At 32.5% G+C, this 13,127-nt stretch overlaps 1 protein-coding gene across 3 annotated transcripts; it reads left to right on the forward strand.

The window, feature by feature from the left end:
• The first annotated feature begins 2,737 nt into the window (after positions 1-2,737).
• On the forward strand, positions 2,738-8,858 carry LOC114751366 (cycloartenol-C-24-methyltransferase). 3 transcript variants are annotated; one of them, XM_028940050.1, is made up of 14 exons: positions 2,738-2,841; positions 3,126-3,241; positions 4,790-4,856; positions 5,274-5,347; positions 5,431-5,515; positions 5,774-5,829; positions 6,162-6,216; positions 6,509-6,556; positions 6,645-6,728; positions 6,829-6,945; positions 7,037-7,120; positions 7,219-7,344; positions 7,625-7,722; positions 8,520-8,858. In XM_028940050.1, the coding sequence occupies exons 2-14, from the start codon at positions 3,159-3,161 to the stop codon at positions 8,578-8,580; spliced, it is 1,038 nt and encodes a 345-aa protein (XP_028795883.1). In that variant the 5' UTR covers positions 2,738-2,841; positions 3,126-3,158; the 3' UTR covers positions 8,581-8,858. The 3 variants fall into 3 exon arrangements, with proteins under 3 accessions (XP_028795883.1, XP_028795882.1, XP_028795884.1); XM_028940049.1 differs by having other exon boundaries at positions 2,740-2,845; XM_028940051.1 differs by lacking the exon at positions 2,738-2,841 and adding an exon at positions 2,871-2,962.
• The last annotated feature ends 4,269 nt before the right edge of the window (positions 8,859-13,127 follow it).

The raw sequence follows: 13,127 nt of genomic DNA on the forward strand, positions 1-13,127 counted from the left end.
TTAATAAAATAAAAAAAATTATATATATATGGCTCCTAGCCACAGCAAAATAATAAAATTCCAAATTAATTAATGACTTCTAACCATTTAATAAGAAAAAAATCAAATTATATGACTTCTGGCCATAATCTGAAAAACCAACCTAAATGACTTTTAGTTATTTAATAAGATAAAATATCGAATATATATGGCTTCAAGTTATTTAATAAAATAGAGAATTAAATATATATATAGTTTCTGACCAAAAGATAAAAAGTCAAAATTGTATACTTCTGGCCATAATATAAAATCAAAATTATATACTACCTCCGATCCTTAATATAAGACCCTGTTTGACTTTTATTTTGATCATAAATATAAAACCCTAATCCACTTTGTCTCTCATATTTACCCAATTTTTTTCAAGATAATTCTTATATAATTATAGTTCTAGTTAATACACTTGATTAGCAAATATATTTTAGGAAAGACAACACCTATTTAGAACAAATAACTAACTCAGCTTACTTTCTTAATTTTCTCAAATAGTCAACTGGCTCTTATCATTAAGACTGGAGGTAGTAGCTTCTAGCCATTTAATTTGAAAATAATGGAAAATTAGATTCATATGCTTTCTGGCCATTTAATCTCAATGAGATGAGAAATTAAAACTTATATGGTTTCTGGCCATTTAATTTTAGATAGTAACTTTTTAAGGATACTGCTAGTATCTATTGAAATTTCAGGTTCCATTAAAATATTGACGTTAGGTCAATAAGGAATAGAGGGGGGAAAAATCCTCTTATCACAGTTAGTTCGGAAGGTATAATATCAATATCAAAATTAAATTGTAGCGCTAAAATGTAAAGTGCAATCTCCAATTTTAGTTATGAAACCTGATATACAAAATAATAGTAAAAGATCTTTTCAATTCCATATAATGACTCGGATTATCTTAGAAGATCAATTACACATACAAATATTTCGAAACACCATATATATAACGTTCGAGATATTTTCATTTGTATAGAACAAACGATACTTAAGGGAAAAAAATCATAGAGGTGATAATCTAAAGTCATGCCAAGAATTAAAGGTATATTCATATGTATCTTGGTTAGAGTTTTTGTACTGATAACGTATTATATAAAAAGAAGAAACATAGAGAAGAGTCATACAGAGAAAGAGAGGATCAACAAGAGAAAGTATTTCTTATTCCATTCAAGAGTGCTCAATACATTATACATCGCTTCTACTTATAGGCACATCTTTATAATTTGATAGAATCTACGATTATATAATAATAAGAGATAATTATGGGATATAGAAATAATAAGAGATATTAAAGATATTAGGAGGTATAAGAGATAATAGGAGATATATAGACATCTATAAAAACATTATGATATTAAAAAAACAAAATTGATAAAAATAATGAATATTTTAAAACGCTAAAGTTGATAAATATTTGATAAAACAAAAATCATATATATGGTGGGGTGTGATGAACGCCCTAAAAGTAACTAACGCCACCTCGATAGGAGATTTCACGATCACGTCATTATCAATAGAGGGAAATTACTTAAACCTTACAAAGCCAGCTGGATCAAAAAAGGCCACTTTTTAGCTAAAATTTGTTTCATAGCTAATTATAGATATCCAATCCACTTTTTTTTTTAATTTTATTTATTTATTATGCTTAGCGGATCCACCACTCTCTCTCTCTCTTTTTTTTTTTTTGCCGGCACTCCACTCATTCAAGACCTATGTGGGATTCTTCCTATAATTGGAAATATTTAAATAGTCCTGTAGGCTGTATATACCCAAATTAATTATCAACCCAAAATCATAATTATGATATATATAAGTAAAAAATCTGATTACAAAATTGATTTATAAAATTGAAAATAGAATTAAATAGCCGGTAATAATAGCTTATAAGGCAACTATAATTTTGAATTCATAACCGATCTAAATACACCCTCAGTACTAAATGTTTTTTTGGTTAAAAATTGATTTATCAATAAACAATTTAAAAATCTGATGATAATTTATAATTTAAGCAAAAAATATTTGAGATATAATTTTCTCCCGTTAATTAAAACACATGCCAAAAAGGAGGATTTGAATTGCTTTTGGCAACAAAAAAATTTTGTTGCTTTTTTTGGTCGGGAATCTAAGTTTATATTTATTTTAGAGAAAACCATTTTGCATATATATTTATGCTTTTTTGAATTCTAATTTGAAATTTATATGTTTTCTTTCACAATTATATTTTTATTCAGTTAGGATTAGAACTTTTAATTTTAGACTATTAACACCGCTAATTATTATATAGTGGCTAAAAATGCAAACACAGAAGAAAAAAAAGAAAAGAAAAAGAAAAGAAAAAGAAAAATTGCTTTGAGGTCCTGAAAAAAAATAACTACAAAATTTTTTTTAATCTCTCATTTTCTATATTGAAACCTTTTCAGTAATTATAGCCATTCTTGAAAATTAGAAATTAGAAAAAGGGTATATATGACTCAAAATTGTTTTCTCTCTGTGTCATTATAATTTTTTTCCTCCCAATCTCGCAATATTGTGGCCAAAGAAATCTTGAACACGTAACTTGCTTTCGTCAAAAAAAAGAATACGTAATTTGCTGTATGGACAAAAATTGACAGGTCATGCGGGAAAGTGATTTTCTCCGTTTTCTTGGCGGAAGATTCTCTCCTCTTCTGCAATTTTTCAAGACCAGTCACGCGAAGCTCACTCTGTCACTCCCCACTTCTCACTCCTCACAGCTATTGGAAGAGAGTGGTCTCTCCTCGAAGCTCGCGCTCCTCCATCGTCGCAGCCAAACGGCCATACGCTCACACTGTTGGTTCGCTTTTCCTTTCATTCCTGATCCTCTTTTACCTATTTTCCTTCCTCTTTACCCGCTTCCTTTATCTTCTCGATCTTTTTCTTCTTTGACGGCGAAGATCTTTTCCTTTTATAGGTTTGCCCCATTTTTCACCAGCTTCGTCGTGGTTTTTTGTTTTTCTAAACTCATTTCTCAAATTTGTTTTCGGTGCATTCTGCATCTGCACGTGCCTTTACATTTTTTGTTTTTTTTCATTCGTTGTTATTTGCCTTTTTATTTTTTTGTGTTTGCTGTCTAGATCTTTGCAAGTTCGTTCTGAAATCTGCTGAAGATGGCCAAAGCTGGCGCGTTGGATCTGGCGTCTGGTGTCGGAGGAAAGATTGAGAAAGCCGAAGTTCTGTCTGCTGTTGACAAGTATATATTATATCCACTATTTTCTTTCTGATTTGAAACTTGGAGTCTCTGTTTCGCTTCTTACAATGACGGTTCTTCGTTTTTATGTAACGATGTTTTTAATTTGTATCTTCATGGGGAGTCTTGGTTCTCTCTCTGATTTCCAGTGTAGATTCGACTTCAATCTCGTCTTATATTCATGAAAACAATAGTCCAGGGAAAAAAATTGTGGCAATTGTATTATATTTTATTATCTCAGAAATGTAGAATGTGCGGAGCTCTTCCTATTATGCTGGTCCTGATGCTATATGTTTATCATTGATGCGTAATGCCTTGATTGGACTAGTGGAAAACGACTGGTTGTCAGCCTCTGTATCTTGTTCAATGCATTAATGTTACATGCCTGACGATTCCTCTTGTGGAATTAATGTCTTACTCTTCTTCTTCTTTTTTTCCCCTCCCCATCTGAGCCGAATGTCGAATGGTATGCCTCAGCAAACTTCTCTTATACCCCATGACTACTGAATGTGATACTTACTGGGAACTCAACTGAGATTGAGAATTCTTACTGTGATACTTACTGAATGTGATGCTTACTGTGACACTATATATAGGTAGGTTTCATTACTCCAAACCTATTTTAATGAATTTTTGTGCTCCTCGCGTAATAGTTTACCGAACTTTTTCCTTCACGCGGCTACACCTGCTAGTCAATGGGTTTTTGGGGTTACGCTTAGGCAAGCCACTGGAGAAATTGGGAACTACGTAGTAGAAGAAATTGGGTGATTTAGCCCTAGTTAGTTTGAATAGTGGTTCCAAAATTCCACTCTGTGAGATTGAATTAGCACTGACTATCGAAGTAGAAGTTTGACTCATCTGAAAAAGGATTGGTGAAACCCAGAAGGTAATCCAATGTGAGATGTCAGTTTTTGATCTGTGGTGGGTGAAGTCTCACCGGTCCGAATTCCTGTTACGACTATTTACTGGGGCCCGGTCCTAGGAATTTCGTTGACTCTTCTAGATCAAGGATAGATGACGTACTGTTGAGCAGGCAGAGAAGGGGGATAATTAAATTGTGCGCAAGAAGGGGAAAAAATCTTCGGGCGGTTCACGGCTATTCGTTTTAGTCCCGCAAAACCTTCGGGCGGTTCGAAGCTGTTCGTTTTAGTTGTGCCAAACTTTCATATTTTTTCCATCCTTGTTCCCAAAAATTTAAAACTATTGCAAAAGGTCGGTTAGTCCCCACGGTCAGACTGTCCGCGGTTATGATTTCATCAAATAGAAAACAGATGTTCTATACTTTGTTCCTCTTCTAGCTGTTGAGTTGTACATCGAGATGTTGATAGCCTAAAGTTTTACTGGTTTTGATGCCGAGAAAATTTAAAATTTTATTACTTTAGTTTCTTAGTTATATATGAAAATTGATCCATATAAATTATATATACATGTATGTATGTGTGTTTTATGTATATAATTAAATGAAAGTGTTGCTATGTTAAAATACCTGAGATTTTGCTGTTCTTTTAGCTGCTACGTTCTGCGGCCTGAAGTTCCAAAGTTATGTTTCAGGTATGAGAAGTATCATGTTTCTTTTGGAGGTGATATTAAAGAGAGAGAGGCTAACTACACCGATATGGTGAGGACCTAGAAATACTCGTATTTAGCAATCAATATTTTGAAGTTTTTATTTCCTATATCTTCCGCTAACATTTGTGTCAGCTGAATGCTATAAGCTATGTCAGACGTTATCTGATTATAGAGTGCACTTTGAGAAATATATAAATATATCTAAAGGATTAGAGTCATACCTTTCTTTACTCAAGTTGGCTAACTGTTGATGAATATTTTTGAGATTCCCTTGCTAGTTTTGTCACGTAGTACCTAATTATCTTAATCACATTGGCAAGCTGAATTACCATTAAGGTTTATCGACATCTCTAATAGGTTAAACTTCTGGGTTTACATTTTAGTATTAAGTTTTTTTCCCTTAATATTGTTCTATTATGTTTTATGTTTCTGCGATTCTAAACTAAGATCTCTATGTGTCTTACAGGTTAATAAATATTACGATCTTGTTACCAGCTTTTATGAATTTGGCTGGGGGGAATCCTTCCACTTTGCACCCAGGTGTCCATTTGCTTCATTCTTGGACAGATTGTGCAATTTAACTTTTTGTTACTCATTCATATGCTACCCTTTTGGTTATCAAGATGGAATGGAGAATCACTCCAAGAAAGCATCAAGCGTCATGAGCACTTTCTTGCTTTACAACTTGGCTTGAAGCCTGGACAGAAGGTGTTTATATTCATTACTTGCATATGATTTCCTGTTTTTGTGTTAGACTTGGGTATTGTTTCTGATATCTTTAAGGTGACTCGTGAAATGCTTAAAGATGTAACACTAAGCTGTAAAAGCACTCACTCGTTTGCGAAAATCCCCATTTATCATATTATCGTTGAATAACTTTATGGCAAAAATACAAATACTAAGCCTAATTTTATTGTACATTTTTCATTAAAAAATAACCTAAAAGCCTTTATTTTGGTGTTTCAGGTTTTGGATGTCGGATGTGGAATAGGGGGACCTTTGAGAGAAATTTCTCGATTCAGGTTTCTGGAACTTCCTGTATTTTTTAATTTGACAGTTATTGCATATTCAGTTATCTTGATTGGGTTCCACTCCGTGATTCTCTACTCTGGTCAGCTTGTTTTTCAGGGGCAACGGGATTATATTCAATGGACTCTATTAAATTGTTTCATATTTATAGGAAAAGAATATATGATGAAGAAACTCTAGTCATAGGGATATCTTACATTAATGGGGGAGGTGTGAATGTCTAATAATCTAAATGAACGGGAATTTTACTCTGTACTGCTTAATTTGTCTTACTTCCCTTTTTGTGAGTGAAATCAGAGTCACATTCCTTTCTCTGTTTGTACAGCATGACATCAGTTACAGGATTGAACAACAATGAGTACCAAATAACCAGAGGAAAGGTATACAATCCAATTTTGATCCTTTTGCTGTACCCCTGAATCTAATTTTTTTAACTTGTTATAAATTATGGACATTGGTTTATTATGTTGTGCTGTCTCCCATGTTGCAGTTAAAATTGATTTACTTATAAAGCATTAAGCATATATTCATGACAACCTTATGGTACTTGTTTGACAATGTGATATTCCTTGTTCATAAAGAATTATGCATATTTCCATATTCTGTGGTCTATAGATGATTATACTTAATAATAAATCTTAGAATATACCTTCTAAAATCATTGTCTAACAGGAACTGAATCGCCGAGCTGGAGTGAATAAGACCTGCAATTTTGTCAAGGTTGATGTTTCAAAAAATCAACTCCTATATTCCAGTCAATTGTGCTAAATTGGGCACCTTATTATACTGATACATTTTGATAATGCAGGCCGACTTCATGAAAATGCCGTTCCCAGACAGTTCTTTTGATGCTATATATGCAATTGAAGCTACTTGCCATGCTCCGGACGCTGTATGTGGCGGTTAATCATACTCAACACACTTTCATGTTTTGAGTCCTTTCTTTTGTTTTTATTTTAACACTCTCGTCTCTCTTTTCCTGATATGGTTAGTATGGATGTTATAAAGAGATCTATAGAGTGTTGAAGCCTGGCCAATGTTTTGCTGCGTACGAGTGGTGCATGACTGATGCCTTTGATCCCAGTAACCCAGAACACCAAAAAATAAAGGTATGTTACTGGAGGGTTGAAAGGATTTTATCCGACGTTACTTATTCATTCTCTGGGTTTTAAATTCTGAAAACAAAACTCATTAGTACAGGCGGAAATTGAGCTTGGTGATGGGCTTCCCGACATTAGATTGGCCTCAAAGTGCCTTGAAGCTCTAAAGCAAGCAGGGTTTGAGGTGAACACCAACCTATTATAGACTTTATTTTCTGAACTTCTATAAAATGAACAACCAAGTTGGCTGAGTGGGATGTTCATTCCTTTTTCAAAACAAAGGTCATCTGGGAGAAAGATCTTGCAGTGGATTCTCCTATTCCTTGGTACTTGCCTTTAGATACAAGTCACTTCTCACTGAGTAGCTTCCGTCTGACATCAGTCGGCCGACTTTTCACTAGAAACATGGTAATGCTACTGATCACCGTGGCTTAATTTATTTTCGTATGGGTATCTTTTCTGTATGTGACTCTTTGCTAAGTGTTATTCTATAGAATGTCCGCATGTTACTGGAAGTTATAAGATACATATATTCTCTCTGAGTCATTTAAGCACGTTAGCTCTGTTACTTACCCTATTGGTTTAGTTTGTCTATCTTTTATCGCCCAGAGCTACCTGAATATCTATCTGCTATGCTCATATTCAAAATCTTTATATTGGTTGATTGGCTTTGAATTTATCTTCGTAGGTCAAGACACTGGAGTATATTGGACTAGCACCAAAGGGAAGCCTCAGGGTTCAACAGTTTCTGGAAAAGGCTGCAGAGGGACTTGTTGAGGGTGGAAGGTAAGTGTTTCTTTTTAATCCAAGGGTGATATTTCTGAAACACTATTAATTTAGACTGCGTTTGATGCATAAAAGATGCATTTGATGAAAGAAAAAGGATGAGGGAAAGTATTCTTTTGCTTTTCTTGAAACGAGAGCTTCCCATGCTTCCCATCCTTGTAGAAAGGAGCTTTCCTTTTCCGATTCTCTTTTCCATTCACATTTTATGCTAAACGTGCCCGTAATGGATTCTTTTAAATGAGTTGGAATTGAGCTAAGAAATATTTTGAGCTGAAGTGATCATGCTGCACTTAGCCACATGTTCTGCTTTTCATCAGGCCTTAGAATTTAAATTCTCAGGTACATAGGTCAATTGACATGGATTCTTTTAAATGAGTTGGAATTGAGCTAAGAAATATTTGAGCTGAAGTGATCATGCTGCACTTAGCCACATGTTCTGCTTTTCATCAGGCCTTAGAATTTAAATTCTCAGGTACATAGGTCAATTGACATGGATTCTCTAATTCTAAAATACAGAAGCACATTCTGCAATATCGAAAAACAGCGGGACGGCTTCTGTATTATTATTTTGAACAAAGCTTATACCATTCAGATTTTGATATGGATGGTTTTCTTCCCCCCTTTTAGAAATTTTAATATTTAGATTATAAAAGATGCAGAATATGGATTGAAAACAATAGTCTAGTATGTCATAACATCGTGGAATTCTTTCTGATTTTCATCCCCTTTGCCCAGAACGGAATTTTATTATTTGATGGCATGATCAACTTGAATGTGTCTTTTTTCTTTTTTCTCAGGAAAGAGATTTTTACGCCAATGTATTTCTTCCTGGCACGGAAGCCTCTTTCAGACAATTGATGCTGCAGTGAGCCAGTGAAGAGGAATAGTGACTCTAGCAGGTAGAGATGTGAGTAGAATATCATAATAATAGTCTCTGCTCCCAATTGTTCATGTTGTTTGCAGTCTCTTTGCATTGTTTAGGCTTGGTTACCAGCTCGCTCTCTGTCTTTTTATTCTTCAGCATTCTGTGAACCTCCTGATTTAGATACCACCTTCAAACCCTCAGCGATTTTACCGTTTGTGTCAATCTCATATAGTTCCTTGTGTCCATGCTATTAAATTCTTTGATTAAAATATGATAAATATTCAATCTTTAAGCAAAAAGCTTACGTATAATCCATTGAAAAAGAGTATTTATATATCTATAACCTCTTTATTATAGTAGTATCATATCCCCCTTTTGTTTTGATTGAAATACTTGATAATACGATATAAGATATAGAATCTGGGACAACGAACTGCTGTAACAATATTCAATATGGATTAGTTAGTAGCATCATATACTTGGGAGCTTTTAAAAAAACTGTTAACTTTAACTATAATTTTAATGGCAAGAGTTATATAGTTAATGCATGAAGTATTAGGGTTTTTAATTTAGACTTTCACTCCTTATTTGAATGGGGAGAAATTTTGGATGGAAAGAAAATTAGGGGGGGGGGGGGAAAAGAAAGAGGATTGATTCCCCCCCCCCCAGGGGTTTGGATGGAAAGTGATAGATAAGTTTAATGATCCAATTTTTTTTGTAAATAATTCATATTCTTTCAATTTTATGCTTCAAAAATAGAAATTTAATTTTTAAAAGATGGCTCTTTAATTTGATCTTTAGGGTCCGATTGGTCTGAGGAAAACCAAAAACAAAACAAAGAAAGAAAAATTTTTAACGAGTTCAATTAAAAAAGTTAAAGAAGTGGGGTTAAAAGTTTGTAATTAATTTATATTACTTTTTATATTATTTTTTAATTAAAATTTTAAAATCTCATTTTTTTAACTTTTTAAATAGGGTTTATTAAAAAACTTCTCCCTTCACTTCCCTCTATTTCCATGCCTTTATTTTCCTGATACCAAACGGTGCACGGGGAAGCAAATGAATTCAATGGTTGTTAAATTTCTCCAATTTCTAAAGAAGTTTTGACTCTGGAGGAGCATCGTTTGGGGCGAAAATATAATTTATTCTTCTTGGAACACTACCCAATCCAAGTGATTTCTTATTGTAATTTCCAACCAACCCAAGGGATTCAAATGTAACGAATTTTTTGGCCAAAAAAGTATAATAATATTTTAATTTAATTAAAAAGGGCGATGTTTATGCGTTTAGCCATTTACCCTATGCTTAGTGGGGGAGAGTGGGGGAGCGTTATTTATTATTATTAACGTGGTCCCCTCACTCGATCGTACTTCCCGCCAACAACGACAGGGTGAGAAATATCTTTAATTGAAGAAAGATATTTGGAGTTTAGACTAAATTTGGACAATTTATTTTGAAACTTTATTTATATTAAAGGCAAAAACTACGCTGAGAAAAGAATAATAATTTCATGACTGAAAATGGTTTGCTAAGAACGAATTTAAATAAAATCAATATTCGTAAGATCAAATTATTAATTTGTTCATACAAAGTTTACAATTTTCTTAAATAACACCACTAAATTTATCAAATACCATGGTAGAGTGTTTGTTGATCCATTTGATCTTGATATGTTAAAATTATTAATTCTTGTTTTGAAAATTATTCATAATACTATACTATTGCTACCTTCGGATTTTAATATAAAAGTTCCTTTGAGTTTTAATTTAATTCTAGATATAAGGTTTTAATTTACTTTGTTTCTAGTATTTATTTATTCTGTCATAAAATAATCTCTATAGTGATACATATGTTAAGGAGATAATGTCAATTTGTAATTTAAATACAAACAACTAATTTAATTAATTTTTTAATCTTTTCAAATTACTCAACTAATTCTTATATTGCTTCTGATTCTCATTATAAGACCTCATTTGTAGATTACAAATAAAATCTTATAATTATGATCAGAAGTAGTATTACGGATCCAATTCTATTGGTAAAAATTCTCCACATATAATTTGTTTTATAATAAGTTTGAAACTTCAGACTCTATTTATTCTACATCCAGTTCCCCTGACTTGATTCACAATCGGTAATATCGATAACTTCACTAATTTTTGTTAAACTCTAGTGCAAATTTTTTATTCTCATGCCAAGATTTAAAAAAAAAAAAAAAGGGAATAAACATCACAACACGTAATAAATTATTAAAAGAATGTGATATGGGGCGACACCAAATGTCTCATTGGCTCTTCCAACTGCTGCGTTCAAACTTCAATGGATTCTCTGAAATCTGAACAAATCCTTTTTTATGCACTCAACGCCGAAATAAACTTTGACTGCCTTTCCAGTCGCTTTTCCCTACCACACAACTTGGCAAGTTGCCAAATTGAAAGTTGAAAGGATATTCCTCTATTATCAAATAAAAATATCTATATTAAAAATTGGAAAAATTACCCTGAATGACATGTCATTAAGAATCGATATTTACTGTGGAATACGGTAAAAAATGTAAACAAAAAAAAAATCTAATAATCTTTGCAAATTTTTTGGTAAAATTTTTTTTCATCTTTTAGAAAAAGTTTGAAATATCAGATTTTTCATTGTAGATATCTTTACTTGTAATATTCAATTATAATGTGTTTTTCATTATCCCTCTTAAATTCATATATTCATGAATTGGGAAAAAATTTCAAAAGAGCTAGTTTGTATAGAAAACCCATTTTCCGTTTTTTTTTTTAAACTCTTTTTTCATCATTTATTATCACATGCAATGAATTAATTATTTTAAAAAAAATCCTTTCTTGCTTCTCTTATGAATTAGGAATCCAACAAATGTTCAGTGGAATCCAAATCGGTTTTCAAACAAAAGCCTGTGGGGCAAATTTTTAGTACTAAGAATACTTCCCTTTTGGTTTTGGGATTGGATAACATGTATTCCAATCTTTCTTTTCAAGAAAAAGAGGGGAAAACCTCTCGATCATATTCAAACCTTTCTCTTGAGGAGGGGAAAGCCTTGTCTTAGGAATTAGGACGGTAATAAAATTGAGAGAAAAAAAATAATATCCTGTATCTTGATGTTACTTTCTTAATAGCATCCAATGCTCTAATATTATTTATGATGTATGTGACAACCGTTCTTTCAAAACCATTTTAGATTAAATCCAACAATCTATTTAAATGATCAACCATGATAGAAAAGAAGAAACTTTAAAATGTTAAAATCATTATCATGGTTAAAAGAAATAAACTTATATTACGAACCACATCGATCGTTAACTTGGGCCTTGGATTTTCAAAGTCCAGAAATATCATTCAACTGTTAGCCTAAATCAAATTTATACTTTCAAACACACGAACTAATAAAACATTTTAATATAAGTCATGGAACCCATTAGTCAAAAGTCAACACTATCAAATGAGCGTAATACGCAAAGTTTTAAATATCTCTGGCCTTCCAATGACCTCCCATATCAGATAGTAATCATTAAAAGTATTAGTTTACAGTATTAGAGTATATGGACCCTATGTGCCAATATATAACAAGTCAGCACATAAAACAAAAGCAGAGAGGTTATACAAGCTATAATAGCATACTATGTCTCCAGAGCCTTCCCTAATGTGCCACCACTTGAACTATTACCTGAAGATTATAAAAATCACGGGTTGAGACAAACGCCTCAGTAACCAACTTCCCAACTCATCATACATACTAACATGTACTCATGAGGTGTCAAGTGAGATAATTATTAAATCTCAATATATATATCAATAAAAATACAAATATGTATATTCAAATAATCTCAATCATCTAAACCCTCATTACGGGGGCTAATACACAAGCCACATAAGTCTTTCCCTCACTATAGGGGATCAATCGGACATATAGGCTTATCCCACATTTTGGGGGACGAATAAGTAGTGACAAATGTTCATTCCTTATTATAGGCATATCCCACACTTTGGGGGACGAATAAAAAAGCCACAAAGGTCTATCCCTTACTCTAGGGATGAAGAAAGAAGCCAATCAATGTGCACCAATGGCAGCCTTACCACGTGGTAGGATAGAGCTCAATCCAAAATCCAAATAACAACTAACCATTCACAACATAATAAAAATGTCTCAGTCTTTTTCCAGTATAATCCATAAAATATAAATCATATATCTTTTTCAAACTTTTCATTCACAATTTCAAAAATCTCACAAGACAATTTTCATAGCTCAAAAAATATAATTTATCTACTCGAGTTTCAAATAACAAATCATTATATCAAAACAGCAAAATACTCACAAACAACATATTAGCACATATAACAAGTGGAGAGTGGTCACCTCTCGCCAAAGCAATACTAAGGATTATCACAAGGTCAATCCTTTGTTCAACCAATAATTAATCTACACAATTAATATAACCAGATATTAATACAAATTAATTAATTAATTAAACTTCTCTATATTAGTTGAATTTCTAATTTAATTTAATCTTTATTCTAAATT

The sequence above is a fragment of the Neltuma alba genome, unplaced genomic scaffold, assembly GCF_004799145.2.
Source record: "Neltuma alba isolate B1F8T4 unplaced genomic scaffold, ASM479914v2 tig00006884_pilon, whole genome shotgun sequence".
Taxonomy (NCBI): Eukaryota; Viridiplantae; Streptophyta; class Magnoliopsida; order Fabales; family Fabaceae; genus Neltuma; species Neltuma alba.

Bases quoted from the DNA above. Each gene is read 5' to 3' on its own strand.
- LOC114751366 (XM_028940050.1), top strand. From the start codon at position 3,159: ATGGCCAAAGCTGGCGCGTTGGATCTGGCGTCTGGTGTCGGAGGAAAG. The intron at 5,348-5,430 runs GTGTCCATTTGC...TTGGTTATCAAG, and splicing joins TCCTTCCACTTTGCACCCAG to ATGGAATGGAGAATCACTCC. The intron at 5,830-6,161 runs GTTTCTGGAACT...CTGTTTGTACAG, and splicing joins AGAGAAATTTCTCGATTCAG to CATGACATCAGTTACAGGAT.